General features: G+C 39.4%; 1 protein-coding gene across 1 annotated transcript; it reads right to left on the reverse strand.

Annotated features, from left to right (window-relative positions):
• Positions 1–681: 681 nt before the first annotated feature.
• On the reverse strand, positions 682–18,504 carry KLB (klotho beta). The gene is given in 6 exon segments (XM_032186348.1): positions 682–1,043; positions 2,739–3,882; positions 5,224–5,492; positions 9,233–9,740; positions 17,664–18,410; positions 18,412–18,504. Coding segments are annotated over 6 exon segments (3,123 nt in total).
• Positions 18,505–18,892: the final 388 nt, after the last annotated feature.

The raw sequence follows: 18,892 nt of genomic DNA on the forward strand, positions 1-18,892 counted from the left end.
CATGTTCTCTGCTCATAAAAAGTTGATGACTGCCCCATTTCAGAGAGGAAAGGCAGTGATTATATGTAATTATGACTTGTTTCCTGTCTGACCTCCCTGTCTAATGTATGAGATACAAGTATGTTGGTCGGTAATGGAGTTAACCTGGATTTGTTCTTGTAGACGTATCCTCAGATGCTGGCCCAGCACATTTCATTCCTGGTGTTGTACTTACTCGAAAGCCTGTGGGCTTTAATAACACTTTTATTTATAAATCCTAACAACTGCAGTTTCATGCTCAGCAACATTTACAACATGAATATACATCACAGAAAGTTCTGGTCCAAAGAGGTTCATATAAAAGTGCGCATCAGTTCTCACAGCTTAGTATCTCTTTTCAAGTCAGACTGTTTGTGAGGTTATTACAAGGCACAGGAGAGTCATAAAATTTTCTTCTTTCCTTTTCTTTAAATAGATGAATTTATCTTCTATGTACAGAAGGTGGAGAAAAGTAATTTAACAAGAGACAAATGTCGTAGCTCTTCTTCCTGTGCATGCAATTACCTTCTGTTTCCAAACGAAATGCTTGGTGTGTATAACTGGAGTGACTCGTAGTGCTTTTCTGCAAGTGTTTATTCTGTGTGGGCCTCTGTAGAATGCACGCAGCACTGAATCTTGTTGAAAGCGGGCTCATGCCCCCTTTTAAAGTGACACACAGATGCGCTGGATGTTCTTTACCTTAAAACGTTTTCTTCTTTTTCTTTTGTGAAAAACAATGATGGTTAAGAGCAAGATAAGAGTAGAGAAAAGACAGCAGGCAAAGAATATTAATGGCTTCTTCTGAGAAATAAATAAACAGAAGCTACACTCCTTTTCTTTGTTGGAAGGATCACAGACTGAATAGTCGGCAGGAAAGCCATTATTACTTATCAGCTTATTGTAAAAATTTATTGAAGGTTTTCCTTTTGAGTCAGAAGTGAAGAATCCAAATCTGGGCTTGGATTTTTCTTCAGTCAGTTTAAATGCATAGTAACCTCTAATCTTGACTTTATCAATGTAGTATGCTGGAAGGGGAAAAAAAAAAAAAAAAAAGAGAAATGAATGATTATCAATGTAAAAAGCATAACCATAAGAAAAATATTTACTTACACTAAGTGCTTCTAATAATGCTCAGCTCCAACTATCTTTAGACTGTTCCAAAAAATAATTAAAAAATAATAATTAAAAAGAATTCGGGAATTTTCTGGACCTACTCTGTGAAAGGTGGATTTACAAAGATACTTAACCTGTATCTTTGAATTCCTGCATTTATTAATGGCACTTTGAAAGGTAAGTGCTTGCCAGCCTCCCTCCCACCCCGTGTTGTGTTGGGCAGAGGGACCATGCCTGAACCCACCTGCAGTGACCCACAGGGAGCAGCTGCTCATCTGGGTCCTGAGAGAAGCATTCACAAAGTTCCTGCCTTACTCCAGACTCAGCTGCCCAGCCCCTCAGTGTACATGGCTGTTACTCTGCTGCACGCAAGCACTGAGTGAAAATACTTTAATCAAATCAGAAGTAGCAGTCCTTGGTGAGTAGAGGTCTCTGCAATTCATATGTAAGCAGAGAGCATAACTGGGGATGTGAGCCAGACTCAACAAGAGCATTGTAAATTGGGGGGCCTTTCTATGAAGTACCTGAAGTATCATGCTATCTGAAAACCAAAATGGGAATACTATGTCGAGTGCCCTTTAAATGACCTTTTCCTTTGGGTAACAGCAGAATAACTTATTGTCCTCTTGTTTGTAATGTGAAGTCAGCACGAAAAGTAAATCAGCAAATACTCATTAGTCCTGTAGTGATTGGGAAAGAGCTAAGTGCTGGAGGGGGAATGCTCTGGTTATTGTTAGTGTCCAGAAGTAATCTGAAGCAATGTTTAGCCGTGAGTAATTTGATTTTTTACATAGCGAGCTTCTAGGAAGCCAGAATAGACAGGCTGTGTATGGGGACAGGCACCTCAGCAGAGCTTTTAGACACCCCATGTCCTGATCAGGTAAGTCTTCAGTGACTGCCAGTAGGAAGCAGTGCAGTGATGTACTGAAAGTCTTATTTTGGGTGTATAGTTCAGTTACTGCCTTTCAGGTAAATTTTTGCAGTTGCCTGGGTCCCAGCCTAACAGCTGAGCTCTGCTGTTTTTCTCATGATAAGCTGTGCAGAGCTCACTGCTCCTTTTTAATGTCTGGTTGGAGGAGAAGGGATGGGAGGAATGGGGCCTCCATGGCATTGCTACAATACAGTAAGCTATTGCTGAAGAACATTGCCTTGGACAAAGAAAGAGTCTTGGGTTTTGTTCTCTACCTCCACAACTGTTTATTAATTATTCTTTAAAGTGAATAACTTTCTGTAGGTGCAGAGCAAAGAGCAAGTAGTGGAGCAGGAACTGGGACTCTCCCTTCAACAGGAGCTCCTTAAAATCTGATGACCTGCCACCTTTCCTGTGTGTCCCTCCAGGTCTCCTTGGGCCTGCTTCTGCTGCACTGTCCAATGACTCTATGTGAGCAAGCAAGCAAGGACGCTCCTGCCTTTCTCTGTAAAGCAGAAATTAGAGTTGTCTCTTGGTATTTGTTGGTCTGAAATGCCATTTTCTATGTTCAGAGGCTAGCTACTCTGTTGATGCAGGCCTCTTACCTCATCCCAACCAGAGCTGCTTGCACTGCCTGGGGGAAGGCCTGGGTCTATGCCATGGAAACAGCTCTGAGGAGACTGAATCATATACTCACCTTTTAAAACCTCTTGTACATATTTTCCTAAGTAATAATTCCGAAGTTCGTCATTGTCTAAGGACTGGTCGTCTATTCCATTGGCCGTGATGTAAATATCTATGTCGCCATAGGTTCTTTTAATCCACTTCAGAACCTTGCGCACGCCCCAGGGCACCACTGCCAGGCGGGAGGGGGAGCTCAGGCAGGTGATGTCCTGCAGAAACTGAATGTCACGGTCAAACTCATACTGGCTCCCGTTCTGGGGCTCGTGAATCACAAATCGCGTGGTGAAATGATTCAGGGCGTAGAAGTCAGCTGCGCCTTTAACGAGCTTCTTTTCCTCGCTCGTGAAAGACGGCAGAGAAGAGTGCGAGAGGCCCTTTCTGTTTTTAAGGAGAATGTATTCCCTCATCGTAGCCGGATAGTCCCCGGTCTTAAATATGGGGTCAGCAAACCAGCCGATTTCAAACTGAAGGAATCTGTTGGCAGCCTTGGCGTGGGATTCGAAGTAGGGGTTGGCAGGCTCGGCCCAGTCCGAGTGCAGGGACAGGGACACTTTGCCGTACTGGAGGGACCGGTACTGCTCATCGTATATCTTCCAGGCCATGGCGTGGGCTATTAATAAGTTGTGCGCTGCCCGGTACGTGTCGCTGCTGCTCCTGTTGTAGACATCGCTGAGTCGGTTGGGCTCGTTTATTGTAATCCAAAGTTTCACCAGATCACCCAGCTCCCGAAAACACAAAGCTGCGTAGTCTTGGAAAGCGTGGGCCGTAGAGTGGTTCAGCCACCCTCCCGTCTGCAGCAAAGGGGCCGGCAGGCCCAGGTAGGCGTGCGTTGGGTGGTACAGGGTGACCATGGACTGGACGTTGAGTTTTAGCACCTCGCTGATCACACACCTGTAATACCTCAGCACTTGCCTGTTGACCACCGACAGATCTCCCTTGGGTAAGATCAGTGACCAGTCGAGTGCAAATCTGTAGTGGGTGACTTTCATTTTTTCCAGGAGGTCGAGTTGCTTTTTAATACTGACAAAATCCGTACACTGTGCGGGCCGGGTTTTTAGCTTCACCCCTTCCACTTTGTGCAGGAGCCCGTCTCCCGTGACGTTCCACAGGTAGAGGTTTGAATCACAGAACTGGGGTGAGGAAGCCACAGATTCTGCCTGTAGAATCGAAAATAGTGTGTTAAAGTGGGGTCACACTGCCCCTGCCACCAGCCTACACTGCATACGTTTTCACACAGATAAATCTTTCTCATGGGGTCCACTCTGTGGTCACGCAAAGAGGGGTTCTCATGGTGCTGACAGGCCCACGAGGTGGTTAAGAAGAAGCAATAGAGGATGCAAAAGGTGGACGTGGACTGTTTAGGCACTGCTGCTGAGATCAGTCTTGTGAAACCATGGTGCAGCGGTCCCTGTTCTTACCGGTAGTCCTTCTGCCTGTGCAAATATCTGACACAATTTGTAGTGTTTAGTATGAGTTATATCCTTGCTATCTTCTACTAGTTAACAGCACTCTGTGTCACACAAGGTATTTTTTTACTATTCCAAATTTTAAACATTTTTGTAGGATTTATAATCATACAGTGAAGTTTAAAATACTTAGATTAAATCTGTTTTTTTTTTTTTTTTTTTTTTTTTTTTAAGGAAATGGACTTTTCTGTGCTGTGTGTTTACATGGAATGATTAACAAAATACATAGAAGCTTTTAAGCTTTTTTTTTTTTTTTTTTTCTATAGTTGTCAGTAAATATGTGAGATTACAAAGTTTTGTTGGTATTTTTTGAAGCTGATATTTTTCATTAGACTACCCTTCTGTACACGATGACAAAGAGCATCTCAACACTGACAGTAGGTATTGGTCATACTATCTACCAAATTTGGAGCAGAACTAGGTACTCTGGGAAAAAAAAGTTTGGAAAAAAGATGGTATGATCTGTTTTTAGATGGGAGCAAAAACAATAAAGGCTACTTGTGCTGATGTGGGATATCTTCACCTGTGGCCTAGTCTTTTTAAAGAATGGCTTATTGCCCACTTGTGTAAGTGGCCATGCTCAACCCAGGAATCTGTTCCTGTCTTGTTCATAGCTTTAGATGAGATCTCTAGAGCAAAGGTAAACTCTCCTTGCACCAGGGTAGCCACCTTCTCCCTGTTCTGTGCCACCCTCTCCCTTGTGCTGCTGTGGGCAATCACATCAAAAATTCTGGAGCATTTTCTTGGCCTAAAATTCCCTGATCAGATCCGCAGCTGGGAGCAGGTGAACAGAGCAAAGGAGCAGGGTCTGCTGCTGCCAAGTACACATGCCCAGCACCCTGTGACTAGCTAACTCTAGGAACCTGTCAAATTGATAAAACTGAACCTATACAGTTATGACTAGGCTTAAAAGGTCTGCTTGTAGTGTGCACTGAGACTCCTGAATGAAAGGTGCCATAGCCAGTCTTTTATTCACAAAGTAAAACTGAATTGCCCTGCCAGCATTGATCTTTTCGGTATTTTCACGCTTACCTTAAGAACAGATTCAGTGATACCCCAGGAGAAGTCACAGGAAAACTGAGCTTGCAAACTTGGGGTAGACTCTCTTGGGAAGAAGCCATTTTCTCGTATGATTTGTTTATAATACCGTGCAGATGACTTGGGAATCCTTTCCTTTTTTTCACTTTTGAAATCTATATAAAATAATCCACGCCGGATGTTGTAAGCATGTTGCCATTCAAAGCCGTCAAGGAGCGACCAGGCTGTGTAGCCAAACACATCTATGTTGTCGTATTTAATAGCTGCATAAGAGAAATTAACATTCATGAGCCGTATATTTAGGACTCTAACATATATGAGGGATGATTTACAAGAAAGGTCTATTCGCTTGGAAAATCTTGAGGGTTTTCTCAGTGCTGAGGGTTATTGGCCCATTGTAAGTCATTGCAAAACTGTGATAGAAATTGTATAGCCTAGTCCTTACTCCGTAAAAATACAAAACCAAAACCAACCAACCAACCAAAAATCACTGGTTCTTTAAGAAATTAAATCAGTGTTGAATGCTTTTTTTTTTTTTTTTTAAGCTGCATTTGGTGTTTTTTCCATAACAAATCCATGCCAATAAAATTAGATAATTCTGACTAAAAAGTAAGGCTAAAAATCACTTGGTTTAGATTGCTTCTTTGTACTTGTCATGAGGCTAAAGCTTTCTTTTATTGTCCACCTTTACTTAAAGTAACCCTGCAAATTCTAACATTCATGAATGTCTCTTCAGCTTCTAACTGAAAAATTAAATGTGTTAGTAAGGACATACAGTGACTTCAGAACAAACTGGATTGATCAACCCAGAGATGGAAGTGCTTGGTTTATTCACATGAAATGCATGTTTTTTCTTATTGTCTCTACACTTTGTAAAATATTATGCTTTTATGTCTAGCATGTGAGGAAGATAACAAAATTACTGCTTTCTCTGATGTGGGAACTGATCACTAGGAAGGACAGTAAAACTTCCAAACCAGCTTCTTGCTGGACACCAAGTAATAAGAACATTCATCATACACTTACACCACATGCTGGACACCAAGTAATAAGACACCAAGTAATAAGAACATTCATCACACACTTACACCACATGCCAACTGACAACCTGGAAGAAAAAAGTCCAAATTCCACAATCAGTCCTGTTAATGGCTAATTGCCACCTTTTAGCTAGCAACTAATGCAGGGTAACTCCTCACGCTAACCCATAAGGGCTGGAATATCAAGGGCAAAGCAGTGAGCAAGCAGGGTTACTGTGGATGTTGACACAGACAAATGGACTGCCATATTCTACCTGTCCGGCAAGTAATAAAGAAGAAGTATTCCAATGTAAAGCCTTTTTCTCACCCAACAGTATCTTGCCTTGTTTTCTCAGGACAGCATAAGCAACAGATCAGGATGGAGCATTGGCAAGAAGATGAGGGAATTTAATGAAGTAATGCATGTATTTTCATGAGAAGTGACTTCTAAATATTAGGGTAACCATGGGACAAGACACAAAAATCTCTGAGAATATCAAATGCAAAAGCTGGAGGTGGAGAGTGATGTAGCGGATAGAGAAATAGGCCAGAATGTCCTTGAAAGCAAAGATGAGTACTTCATGTCTGCAATTGGGAAGGTGGAATCACTGGAAGTAGGCACACAGGGACAGCCTAAGTGACATTTTTAAAAAATTATTTCTTGTAGAAGCACTCTGAATAGATGGGGGCTAAATTAAATTCTCTGAGCAAAAGACACTGCAGTAATTGTGATGATGCATGCCTAGATGAGAGTTTTTGGCTGTTTAAATGACTAGGGAAAAAACAACAACAACAAAAAACACACAACACCACACACTATTTTATGTATATTTTGTGGTAAAAATAATTAATATTTAGATGGATGATAGGTAGCGATCCTATGGGTCAGAGCAAGAGTATGTTTACACGGTTTGCAGTGGCAGTAAAAGGGGATGGCAGAATGTGGTGAAGAAATGAAGGAGGGCTACTTGCCTGGCTACTTGCCTGGCTTTACTAATACCTAACTTTACTAGCTTTACTAATACCTAACCATCTTCATAGTGACACCAGGGAGATAAAGACCAAGTTTTGCATTTAGACAAAAAAAAGAGATAGCACCGAACTGGTGTCTGTTGCCTATGCAGAGAATACAGTGTAGAAGGAGAAGACAACAGAAGTCTGGATCTTCACTGAAAGCTGGAGCTGGAAGGAGAAAAGTCCACCTAAAAACTAAAGGTATGGCCAAGGGTCTGGAACAAGGGGCTGAAGGTAGAAGAGGTCAGGGGTGAAGTAAGCTCCCTGTGTCACCAGAGGTAACTTCTATGGAAGCAGATCTTGAGGCATTTATGTGTCTACTATAGTCGGAGTCTTGGGGTCCTTCTGTAGAAGTGTTGGTTTCAATATTGACAGGTTTATGGCTGCCACTAAAAAGCTATAGTTTCAATTAGAATCACAGAATCTCCTGAGTTGGAAAGGACCCACAAGGATCACTGAGTCCAGCTCCTGGCTCCACACAGGACCACACAAAAAATAGCCAGGAGCCCATTACAATCTGGCCTATATAAATGACATTTTGAGGTTAAAAAGATCTCATTGGTTTTGCTGCAAGGAGTAACTTTTTGTTATACCTGACTTCTCTGTCAGTACAAATATGAGAATATATTGCAAATGGTATTCCTGATTAGGCAAAGTTTGCTTCACAAAAAATGTGTTAGTTAAGAGGTAACCCTGTATTTTGAAGCAGAGGTTGAAGTATCAACATACATATAAATGTAGATTACAGTTTTGTGGTTATTGGTTGAACATTGAACTAAATATTTCAAAAGTTTGGATCCACAGATGTTTTTTGCAGACAGGTCTGCTCTAGAAGATGGAAAAAGAGCATGCAGTGGATTTTCTTACACAAGTGTCCAGAAATCTACCTGCTACACATCTTCAAATCCAGGCCTGCACCTAGGATTCCCTGCTGTATCAATGCAGTATTTAAAATATTGTAAACTGAGTACTGGAACATAACCTCCTCAAAATCTAGTAAAGTTAGGCCATAATCATATATGTGTGAAGTTTACAGTTGTGTGAAGTTTACTGTTTGGACCAGCTTTACCTGGACAATCTTCATTAGAAGCTTAATTATGTTTTGTTTTGTTTTGTTTTGTTTTTGGTGATACAGATTTTCCTGACTTCATGCTTTCTCATGTTTTCCCTTTTCTGATAAGAAAGATTTTTCATGGAGGATCTGAGCCAACCCATGACAACAACATGGCACGTGGTGTATGATGCAGAAGGCATCGCCCTGCTCTAAGGCTCAGCAGGTGTCACTCTCCCAGCACCACAGCTGAAAAATGGGATGGGGAAAAATAATACTGGTTTTGCAGAAGCTTCAGTTATTAACAGTGTATAATATAAACATATATAAGTGTATAAACAGTGCATAATAGTTTTGTATAATATTAAACCTTTCGCCTTCAGACAGCACACCCTGCACTCTGGCTTTATGAAGGGAAAATACTGAGATTAAAACTGTGTATTTAAAACACATTATCTCTGTTTGCCATTCCGTAATCCTGAGGAATGATTGCTGTTTTCCTGCTGATTTACTCTGTGCGTTTGGCACCGGAGTAGAACCTCAGCATGGCGATGACAGCCTGTTGTCACTGGCTCATTTTCCTGCTGTCAAGGTATGTACCCACATGAAGATTTTACAGTTGGGCTGCCATCAGTGAAAAGTGATATGCAATGTATTTGTTTACATTCATTTCTGACTCAGTTTTGTACCCAGATGTTGGACTTTAGCTTCCTGGGACAGAGACTACATTTTTTTTTCTGTTTGTACAACACCTAGCACCAGTGGATCCTGATCCATGACTTGTACTCGTGCGGTAGAAAAAAATTAATAATTAACTTAGTCACCATTATGTCTTCTAAAAAAAGATTAAATCATTAAAAAGCTTAGAAATGATATTTTAAAACTCTCCAAAAATCCAACAACTAACTTGCGCACAAACCTTGTAAAACCTTATTTATGAAGTTTTTCATCATGTAGATGGCTGTGGTGTCATCGGTTTTCACATGGCTGTCAGTGAACCAGCCGTTCTCCGCAATCAAGATCCGAGGATTGTCGTATTCCAGTTTAATCCAGTTCAGTACTTCCCTCAAATTGAGTGACAAGTTTTGTCCCATTTTTGGTAGAGTGTTTGGAGGTTTGAAGTTATTAGGACCAAAGGAAAATGCAAAGAAGTCAGCCGTTCCTTTTATGTACTTTTTTTCATCCTCAGTAAAGCGTGGCAAAAAGGATAATTCATTTTTCAGTTCTTCTGGATAATCACCATCCCCATGGATGGGTTTAGCAAACCATCCAAGTACTCTCTCCACAGACTGCTGGCATTTAGAGATGTCCAAAGAATCTTCCGATCTGTTGGGTTCGATCCAGTGGGATCCCAAGACTATGGATATCAGCCCCTTCTGATATGGTTCAAAGTGTTTTTTGTAGTTATGCCAAACTTTTGCATGAGCCTGGTAAGAGAAAAATAACATTAAATTGTTACTCTTTAATAAATCCCTGACTGTGCAGGCAGCTAGATCTGATTTGCTGCAAATTCTATGGCAATATTGATGATTGGTTAAGGTACAATAACCACACTGCACAGCTGCAATGGGCAATAACTGTTACAATGCAAGGTCCTCCTGTGTGCTGTTCCTGTGATACATCATGTTTGTGGCTTTTTGCCTTTTAACATGGGTCTGAAGGTTGCAAGATGTCCCAGCAGGTATGTAGAACAGCTCTTCCAGACACTTTGGGGCTAAACTGCTGTTGACAGTGGGATTTGAACTGAGAGAGCAGAGTCCCAGCTAGTTCTTTCTCTGTAAAACAATGATTGCTGACCCGGTTAAAATTTTAAACTGTTTTTCCAATTTTTACATAAATGATAAACCTCAAATTATGTTTCCTTGGTCAACATTGGCTCTGTGCTATTGAGTGGTCTGTACTATGAGAGCAATCTGCATTTACTCTGATGAAACCATGTCCACCCCATATTGTTGTTCTTGCCATTTACTTCCATTTGTTTAAATTTGGACTAATCATTTGCAAAGTTTGAAACAAAAAGTCAAGTTTTACAGATCTGTGTGAGAATTTTGATCCAGGCTTTTAGTTCATTTCTCCTTTGAAGATGTGGTAATTTTCCTGACAGTACGTGAAGTAGAGCAAAATATTCATTTTAAGTATTAATTCTGAGAGTAGTACCCCTGCGGTTTGAAAAGAAAATCCGTAAGCCGCATCTCCTAAATTTTATCGATTATGGCATGTTTCAGTACTCATGACAGGCCAAATACAGACTTCTCTAGGACAGACAGAAGTTTTGCTAAGAGTGTTAGTGGCAATGAACGCATGCCTTGTATCACATCTTAATTCAATTTTTCCAATCATCATCATGTTTTATAAGGCTTAACATTGTCACACATCAGAATTACCTTCAAAAGTCACATTGTTAATTGCTTAAATTAGAGATCACAGCAGTCGAGATTTCCATGGCCTATGCATTTAAAAGGAATACATGGGAGATTTAGGAACCACTGAGTCCTGTAGGGAAACAGGATTGTTAGGGTGTCAGAGAAGGACGGCTCTGGATCAGGGTGAAGGAGGAGGATGTGACAGAGGAGAGGAGCTGACCTCTCTCCAGCTGATGAGTTGTTAAATAACTCAAGGTTTACATTGCTCCTGAAGTGTGGCTCCATATGCTAAGCTGGAAAGAAAATAACTGCACCCAGAAAAAAACATCGAGAAGCATTGTGAAACACTTAGAGTGCTGAGTTAGAGTGTCATCATTACCAAACCAAACAGCCTTGCTTATATTTGACAATAATTTCAGTTAATTTATCTAGAAATGCACAGCCTTGACAGCTTAAAAAAGCCCCAAACCAACAAATGGACTGGTGTCAGGTAGATATTTAGCTAAACTCAGGACTACTGCAGAATTACTGTTTGTGAAATTTTGTGTATCAGTTGTTTATGGTTTCTAAGGTCATGCTCGTAACATTCGTTCAAGGTCTGTCTTTGAAAGTACTGATAAAGCAACATTAACCTTTGAGATTCAGGCTAAAGAGAAGTCAGCAAAGTTGTACTCAGGAGGCAAACTCCAAGATACAGTTTTGATATTATAAAAGGGATTTCTTACTGGTCTCGTCAGAAACTGTATGTGGCCACTGCCATCACCTTCCTGTCCTCTCCTGAAGGTCCTTCCAGTCCCAGATGGCTGTTGAGGCCAGGCTTGTTTTGGTGTTAATCTGCACAGTCATCTGTCCCAAGTGATTTCTCACATGGTTAATATACATTTTTTTCCCAGACACAGCCTACTACCACCACTGTTTAACGAAAGGTGTATATTTGCATTGGCTTAACAAGAAAATTCCTGCTGAAATCAACTGTGTTATTCACAGGGCCAAGCAGCGTGACAGTGGCATCAGGTAAATCTTAGCAATTCCATGTTTCTAAATGAAGTGGAGAAAGAAGTCTTTGCCAAAAAGCAACTCATTAGCATGCATGACCGACAAAACAACCAGGGAGAACTCATTATATTCATACACAATTTCAGGAGGTTGATTAGAAGAAAGTAAAGTTACTACTAAAACATTGCCTACACCTGTGAAAACAGCCACAGGTACAATTGTACAGGAGCAGACGTCTAGTACAAATACAAATCCGTACATTTAGGGTAAGTCAAGGTAGGATTTTCACAGCACAAATTCATATGTGTCATCTCCTAGTTCCAAGGGTTACATCTATTCAAAAATAATTGTGGCTGGTCTATATTAAGGTTTTTACAGATGTAGCAGAGGCAATAGCATCTGCTTGTCAATATTTCTGGTTTTAGTTAATTGTCTGTAAGGCAGCTTAGCACTCTCAGATGAAGGGTGTTCTCTAAACACACTATTATTGATGGAACCAACTGATTGTTAGCATTTGTTCTGTAAGACAAAGCATGAAATAAACATCATTTTAAAAGCTCTATCTTGTATATATATATATATATATTATAGCCATTATAGTGGCTATTTTGAGAAAATCTTGACTAATCTTTTTTTTTTTTTTTTTTTTTTTTACTTTTTTTCTTTTCTTCCCCCCCCCTTTCAGTTACAGTTTAATCCCTAATCTTTCACTTTCCTTGTTAGATCAAGGACAAATGTCAAGGCTAAGTACACAGTGAAAGCAGGATCGATATTGTGTATTTATTCTAGATACGTATGACATTAATTTCAGCATATTGTCCTGGTATTAGGATAGCAATTATTCCATAGACTTCAAAGTCACAGCGAGTGCTATGTCAGTTAGCATTAACCCTGTAAAAAGGCTAAATAGAATCAGTTGATTTAATAAAATAAAGACAACTGTGTTGTTCTCCCCCCCCTCTTGAAATATTCTCATAGTGCTTCAAACTCTGCTCCTGTAAATTATGTTGTATGTAGACAAAAAGCCTATTCTTGAAAGACTGACACTTTCAAGTTCATAAAGTTTATTAAAGTAAAGCAGTTTTCCCTGAATGCCTCAGCAATGAGCACACAAAACAAAGCCAGGTGTATACGGAGTTATTTCAGAGTGCTAGAGAACAAGAGCATTTAGAATTAGAATTAAAAAGTCCTAATAAAATGATTCTCACTTTGCATTGTTTGTTTTTTCAAACCACGAGGAGCTAGAATAGAAAATTTGATGATGATGGTGTAAAAATCAATTCAGAAGAAGAGCAGGTGTGTGGGGCTTATTTGGAGAGTTTATTTCAGTTCAAGGCACTTTTGGTCTGTGGTAAAGATGACATGTGGTCAGTAGAGCTAAAACTTTTTTTTTTTTTTGTCAAACTGACTGAAGCTGAGTCTTTGTGAAGAAAAAAAAAGGTTCTTGACCTGCGGGTGACTAAGCTTCTGAAAGAGTGGTCTGAAGGACTGAGGTTTTAATATCAAATTTGTTGTATGCTATCCGTCTTGCATTTGGCCTGCATCTTTCCTGATGATTTCCAAGAAGCGTAAGGAAGCTAGGCTGAAAATAACTAATTGTATAAAAAACTGTGAATCAGTTCTGATTCAAAACTTGCAAAATACTGTCATCACTTATGATGGCCACTGTTTGAAAAATCTTCTGACAACGACATTTACAAGCATAGACAATTCTGCTCTCCATCCTAGAGCTATGCTTGATGGAGACGAATTTCCCAGTAAGAAATACGGGCACTGGTCTAGCTCCATCTTTCTCGATCCTGAGGAGAGGAGGCCCCTTTGCAGAAAGGGAAGAAAACATCTGGGTAGACTAAGAGAGAAGAATGATTCCCCATTCATTCAGTAGAAATTTGTTTTTAAAGAGAATGAATTATGGTGCTTCTTTGGGAAAAACTCATCCAAACATCCCAAAGATGATGGTGTCCATGGCATAGAGACTGCTACCAAAGAGCAGGGAGTAACACAGCTGGGCTCAGAGATGAACCTGATCTGTAACAGATTTATATGGAGACATCATATTTGAAAGGGAATGTGTTGCCTTTTCCCAGTGTATATCATGAAACCAAGCCCATAGGAAAAAAAAATAAATAATGCAGGGAGATTTCTGTATTCTGATAGTTTTCTCCTGGGGTTTTCTGCAAGATGGAAGGGAATGAGGGGTGTGAATGGTCTTTAACAGAAAACAAACAAACAAACAAAAAATCAAGCCCGTATCTGCCTGTTACTTAGCAAAGGCATAAGTGCCTGGAGGGCACCAAAACAGAGGACGAAAAGGCAGCCTGGTCTGTAGTTTGTGATATTTACAAACCTCAGTCTAAGTAATATATAGAAAGAACATAACTAGATCCAGAGTTAATAGTGATGATAGATCAGGAAAATATCTGATTTAGCTCCAGTCACAATGATTCACCTGCTTTATACTTTCCTGCTTCTTGTCCAATTTAGTTACTATTAAATCAAAGAAATCCATGTAATTTTTCTGTGTGCAATTTTTTTCTTCCCTATCTCAGTATGACAGCTGCTTCAGAAGTAAGCTCACAGTTTCTGTGTCTTCTTTGATGAGTCTTTCAAGTGTCACATGGCAAGTTACATTTTATTAATTGCTTTGCAATGTTGCTTTGGTAAAGTGCAGTCTGCTTTAATGAATAAGGGAGATACAGATTGACTGTCACTCTCCATATGGTATAAGATTTCATGTGTTCCAGATATTAGTGATAATGATCATCCAACTGAATAGAGTTCTACCTATGTGAACACCTTAGCAATTCATAAGCTTCAAACTTCAGATTTCCTATTCATTTCCAGGTAAGTAGTACCAGGTCCTTTACAATGATTAGCAGCCATTATGACCCTCTGTGTATATCATACACAGTAACATGCAAGGTGTATTTTAAATTGAAATGTTGAGCTCTTCAATATATTGTTTTCCCTGTGTGGAGTTCCTAAACACTCTGCTTAGCAGCCTTTGCCTCTATGTTCAGTAGCCCTCTTTATTTATGTAAAAGGCAAGACTGTCTCTTTAGTAGATGCCTCTGGGGTATTGCCTTAGAGGGATGCAAGCTGGAAAGAAGGAAGACATACATGTTAGCTGATACATAATACTTTGTGCTAACAACAGTACGTGTGTCTTGAGTTTGATGAAGACACGTAAGCCCTCCTTTTGTTGAAAATCCTTAATAAGATAATTATCTACCTAATGACCTACCAGAATTCATTCATGAAAGCAGACTGTTATTTTATTGGTTTAAAATTGTATGGACTTTTTCCTTTTGCCACCCAATTATTTGAGTTTTGAGCTGTTGGGTTTCTTTAATCTACTAAAATTTTCAGTTAAGAATTAAGAGAAAATTTCTTCAGCCCTCTTCTAGAGACACAAAAATCTCCAGTGACTTTCAAACTGTTCTTACAACAAAATAATCCAAAGTCCAGGAAGGCTGCAGTTTATGGTTTGTTATATATATATATATATATATATTTTTTTTTTTTTTGTGATTCCCTGACACCTAGCTTCAGTTTATAATTGATATACCATATAAAGGCACTCCCTTATGCAACTGGTAGTTAGTTCTCACAACACTGCAACAGTGCACTGGCAAATTAAACTAAAAGTAGGACTCATCTATGGTTTATCTAAAGGTACTCTGTATATTTCTATAAAAAGGCTTTAGAATGATTATTCAGCAGTTCGCTAAGTAACAGAGTGATGACCAGAGTAATTTCTCTTGAGCATTACTGATTTGGTTTTCCTGCTCAGCATATTTAATAGGTAGACCTGGTAATGTACCTAGGGTGGGATAAGAATATTGTCTTTCAACAGGCTGTCCAAAAAGGAAGCCTTCATATGGGCAAGAACTTGGTTCTTCCTAAAGCCACTGACATAAATGGGAATTCTTACAACAGAATTGACTCATGTCAACAGGTTCCTCAAAAGCTTCAATTCCAGCTCCAACTCCAAAACATCATGCTCCATTTCCTCAAATGCATTATGACAAAGTTAAGATACTTTGTAATGAAGACCTAAAATTTCATTAAATTTCATAATTTCATTTATGAAATTTCATTAAAATTTCATAAAATAAAATCAGGAATTTTACAGTGTCACAGGAGAAAATTGCTAATACATTAGGCAATATTCATGGTTCTGTGAGAAAGATGCCATATGAAAATAACTTCTGCCCAGTAACAACAACAGTAACTGTTAATGGATTGTGTGTTGCTGAAAAGTGTCATTAAAGCTTTCATTTAAGTAATTTGTTTTATGCTTGGTTGCACAGATTTTAAAGCTAGAGTGAACTACTAGATCAAGAATGAGTTAAATAATAATTATACTAGGAAATTAATTTAGTAATTTGTATATCAGAACCCAGCTGTGCTTGACTTCCTGGCACATCTAATTGATTCTCCAGCAGAGGTATTGCTCTCTGTGCTGTGTGCTGCTTACATGGATTTTAGAGTGGGAAAATTTAGAAATTGCCTAGTGGATAACCCAATTTTGATTGTGCCACTCAGGAACTCAGGCAGGCAATACCATAAACTCGTGTTGTGTCTTTTACATGTATTGTATCATATATAGCACTTGAGAATGAAAAGAATGATTGGACATCAGTTCTCTCTGAGATGCTTCACAAATCTCTATAGTTAGATTATTTTTGTGCTATGTCTGAAATCAGTAACTAGATACTCAATGTCTTTTCTTTGTATAAAACTTTGTATAAAACTCAGAGTGAGTTTTCTGAAAAAGGATGTTCTCCCAGTTGAGGCCTGGAAACTAATACATGAAATAGAAGTTACAGAATGTTTTAACTGCTCTGGTAGTTTATATTTCCCAACACAAATACTTCTTTCTGTATGACAAATATATTCAGATGTATTTCTTAATTGTATTTATAGTGCAGGGTATGTAGTACAAAAAGTCTCTTTGTGACAGCTAGGAATTATTTGAGCAGTGGGAATTATACTAGCTTCTCTATCAAACAGACAGGACCATGACTTGCTCTTTATAGTACTTTGAGCACTACAGATAAAAAAAAGCTATATTTATATTGTTAATTATCTTAAACTGCTGTTACTGGAAATTGTTTTAAAGAACAGCATGAGAAAATAAGAATATATATTCTTATGCATCAAGACAAGCTACTCTGTAGAATGAAATTCATAATCTATCAGAGATGCCGTAAACTCTGTAAAGCACCAGCATAAATGTCTCCACATTTTTCCTTAAAGATATGACCCACTTCAGACTTCTCTTTTTGTCCTTTCCAAAGAAAGAATACCATGAACTTAGGACCCAGTACTGCAGCTGCTGAAGCAATTGATCATGGGATCAAGCCTTTCAGATGTGTAATTCTGTAGAAGATAGACAATACATAAAATAGCACCAGCATAAAAATTAAAATGCTGAAAGTGCTACAGAAATAATGCAGTTCTGAAACTCTTAAATACTGAAAGGGACATTTGTTTACTTCTCAAGCCAAGAATTGACGACCTTGCTAATTCAGTGATAAACATTTTTCAGTATGATCCTACTAAGCCAGAACTAATCATATTTATATATACACATCTTCTACTGCTAGTAAAACTGATCCAATATGCAAATAGAACTAAATCTCTGTATAAACTAATAGAATAGTCATTTTAGTGTAGCTGAATGAAAAGAAAAAAGAAGGAAAACCATGGTCTTTAATACACAGATGTTGTAGGCAAAAAGAAATTTAAATGGAGTAATAAACAAGCACCTTAAAACAAGTAATTACTGAGTCAGCTGTTGTGACTACAACAATGAAATCAATTCGAGGTTTTGAAAAAAAACCAAACAACTGCCTTAGCTAAGGGTTATTTCTTGATGTTTTCACACTCTTTGATTATTTTTTTAACATTGATTACGTGATTGATTCCTCCCATTATTTCCCATGACAGTGCAAGATCAGTTTGTAAAACCTTACTATACTGTACCTTGATCAGATTGTGTCCCACAGCGTAGACGGTGGTTATTTTCCCTTTCTCTCCGGGAGCATGAATACCTGTGCCATACCCATGCCAAGCAACTAAGTAAGGATTATGGACGGTAATCCAATACTTAACACGATCCCCAAAAGTCTGGAAGCAAAAGGTGGCGTAGTCGTTGAATATATCAATTACTGATTCATTTTTCCATCCCCCATATTGTTCTTGCAGTGTCAAGGGCAGGTCCCAGTGATACAGGGTAACCACGGGGTCAATATTTCTGTGGACTAGAGAGTCAATAAGGGTGTTATAGTACTGGAGTCCTTTTTCATTGGGAGCTGTTACCACCCCAGTGGGAAAAAGCCTCGACCACGAAATCGAAAACTGGTAAAAGGTAACTCCCAAAAAATCCAGAGCTGACAGATCTTTGTCCAGCAAGGTGTAACTGTCACTGGAGACGTCCGTGCTGTCAGCATCTCTGAACTCCGTGTGGACGAAGCGATCCCAGATGGAGGATCCTTTCCCGTCCTTCCTCCAGCTGCCTTCCACCTGGAACGCCCCTGTCCCTACGCCCCAGAGAAACTCTTTGGGGAAGGTGTCATACAAAAACATCTGTGTTTCACTCACGGGACTGGAGTTAGGGTCCTTTTTCCACACAGATCTTCCCTCTCCGGCAAGCCCAGCGACTATCCTTGTGAAAACTAATGTCCAAAAAGCAACAAATCTCTTCAGCCGTCGGCCACACATTATGCTGTTTTATAACGCCAGTGTTAAAAGTCAGATTTCCTTTACTGCCGCTGAAAAAAATCCATTCATTCCCTGGAGTCCCTGCTGTGCAGACTGTCTTCATTTGCCACTAACTGCTGGAGTGTCTTATCAAAGCTTCACTAAAAGCTTGCGATCGTAAAAGCCCTGTCAATGATTAGCCTGAACTGTGAGACCTGGAGTGGGTCAGAGAACAGCGTAATTTTTAGGGAGGTGGCCTCTGTATGATCACTGAGACACCTAGGCTGCGTTCTTTCTGCAGGAAAACATGTTACCTGAGCAATATGGAAAGCTCAGTCACTCAATGGGAGCATATAGGTGACAGAGGGTGCTCAGAAGCTATCCCATTCTTTGTTCCTCGTGCAGCTGTTTCAGGGAGAAGAAATAGAATTCAGACTACAGTCTCCATTTAAAAGGCAATTTATCAATTTTTAATGAATCACATGTTAAATAAAAAGAGTATGCCAGAAAGG

Source organism: Aythya fuligula, chromosome 4 (assembly GCF_009819795.1).
Source record: "Aythya fuligula isolate bAytFul2 chromosome 4, bAytFul2.pri, whole genome shotgun sequence".
Classification (NCBI taxonomy): Eukaryota; Metazoa; Chordata; class Aves; order Anseriformes; family Anatidae; genus Aythya; species Aythya fuligula.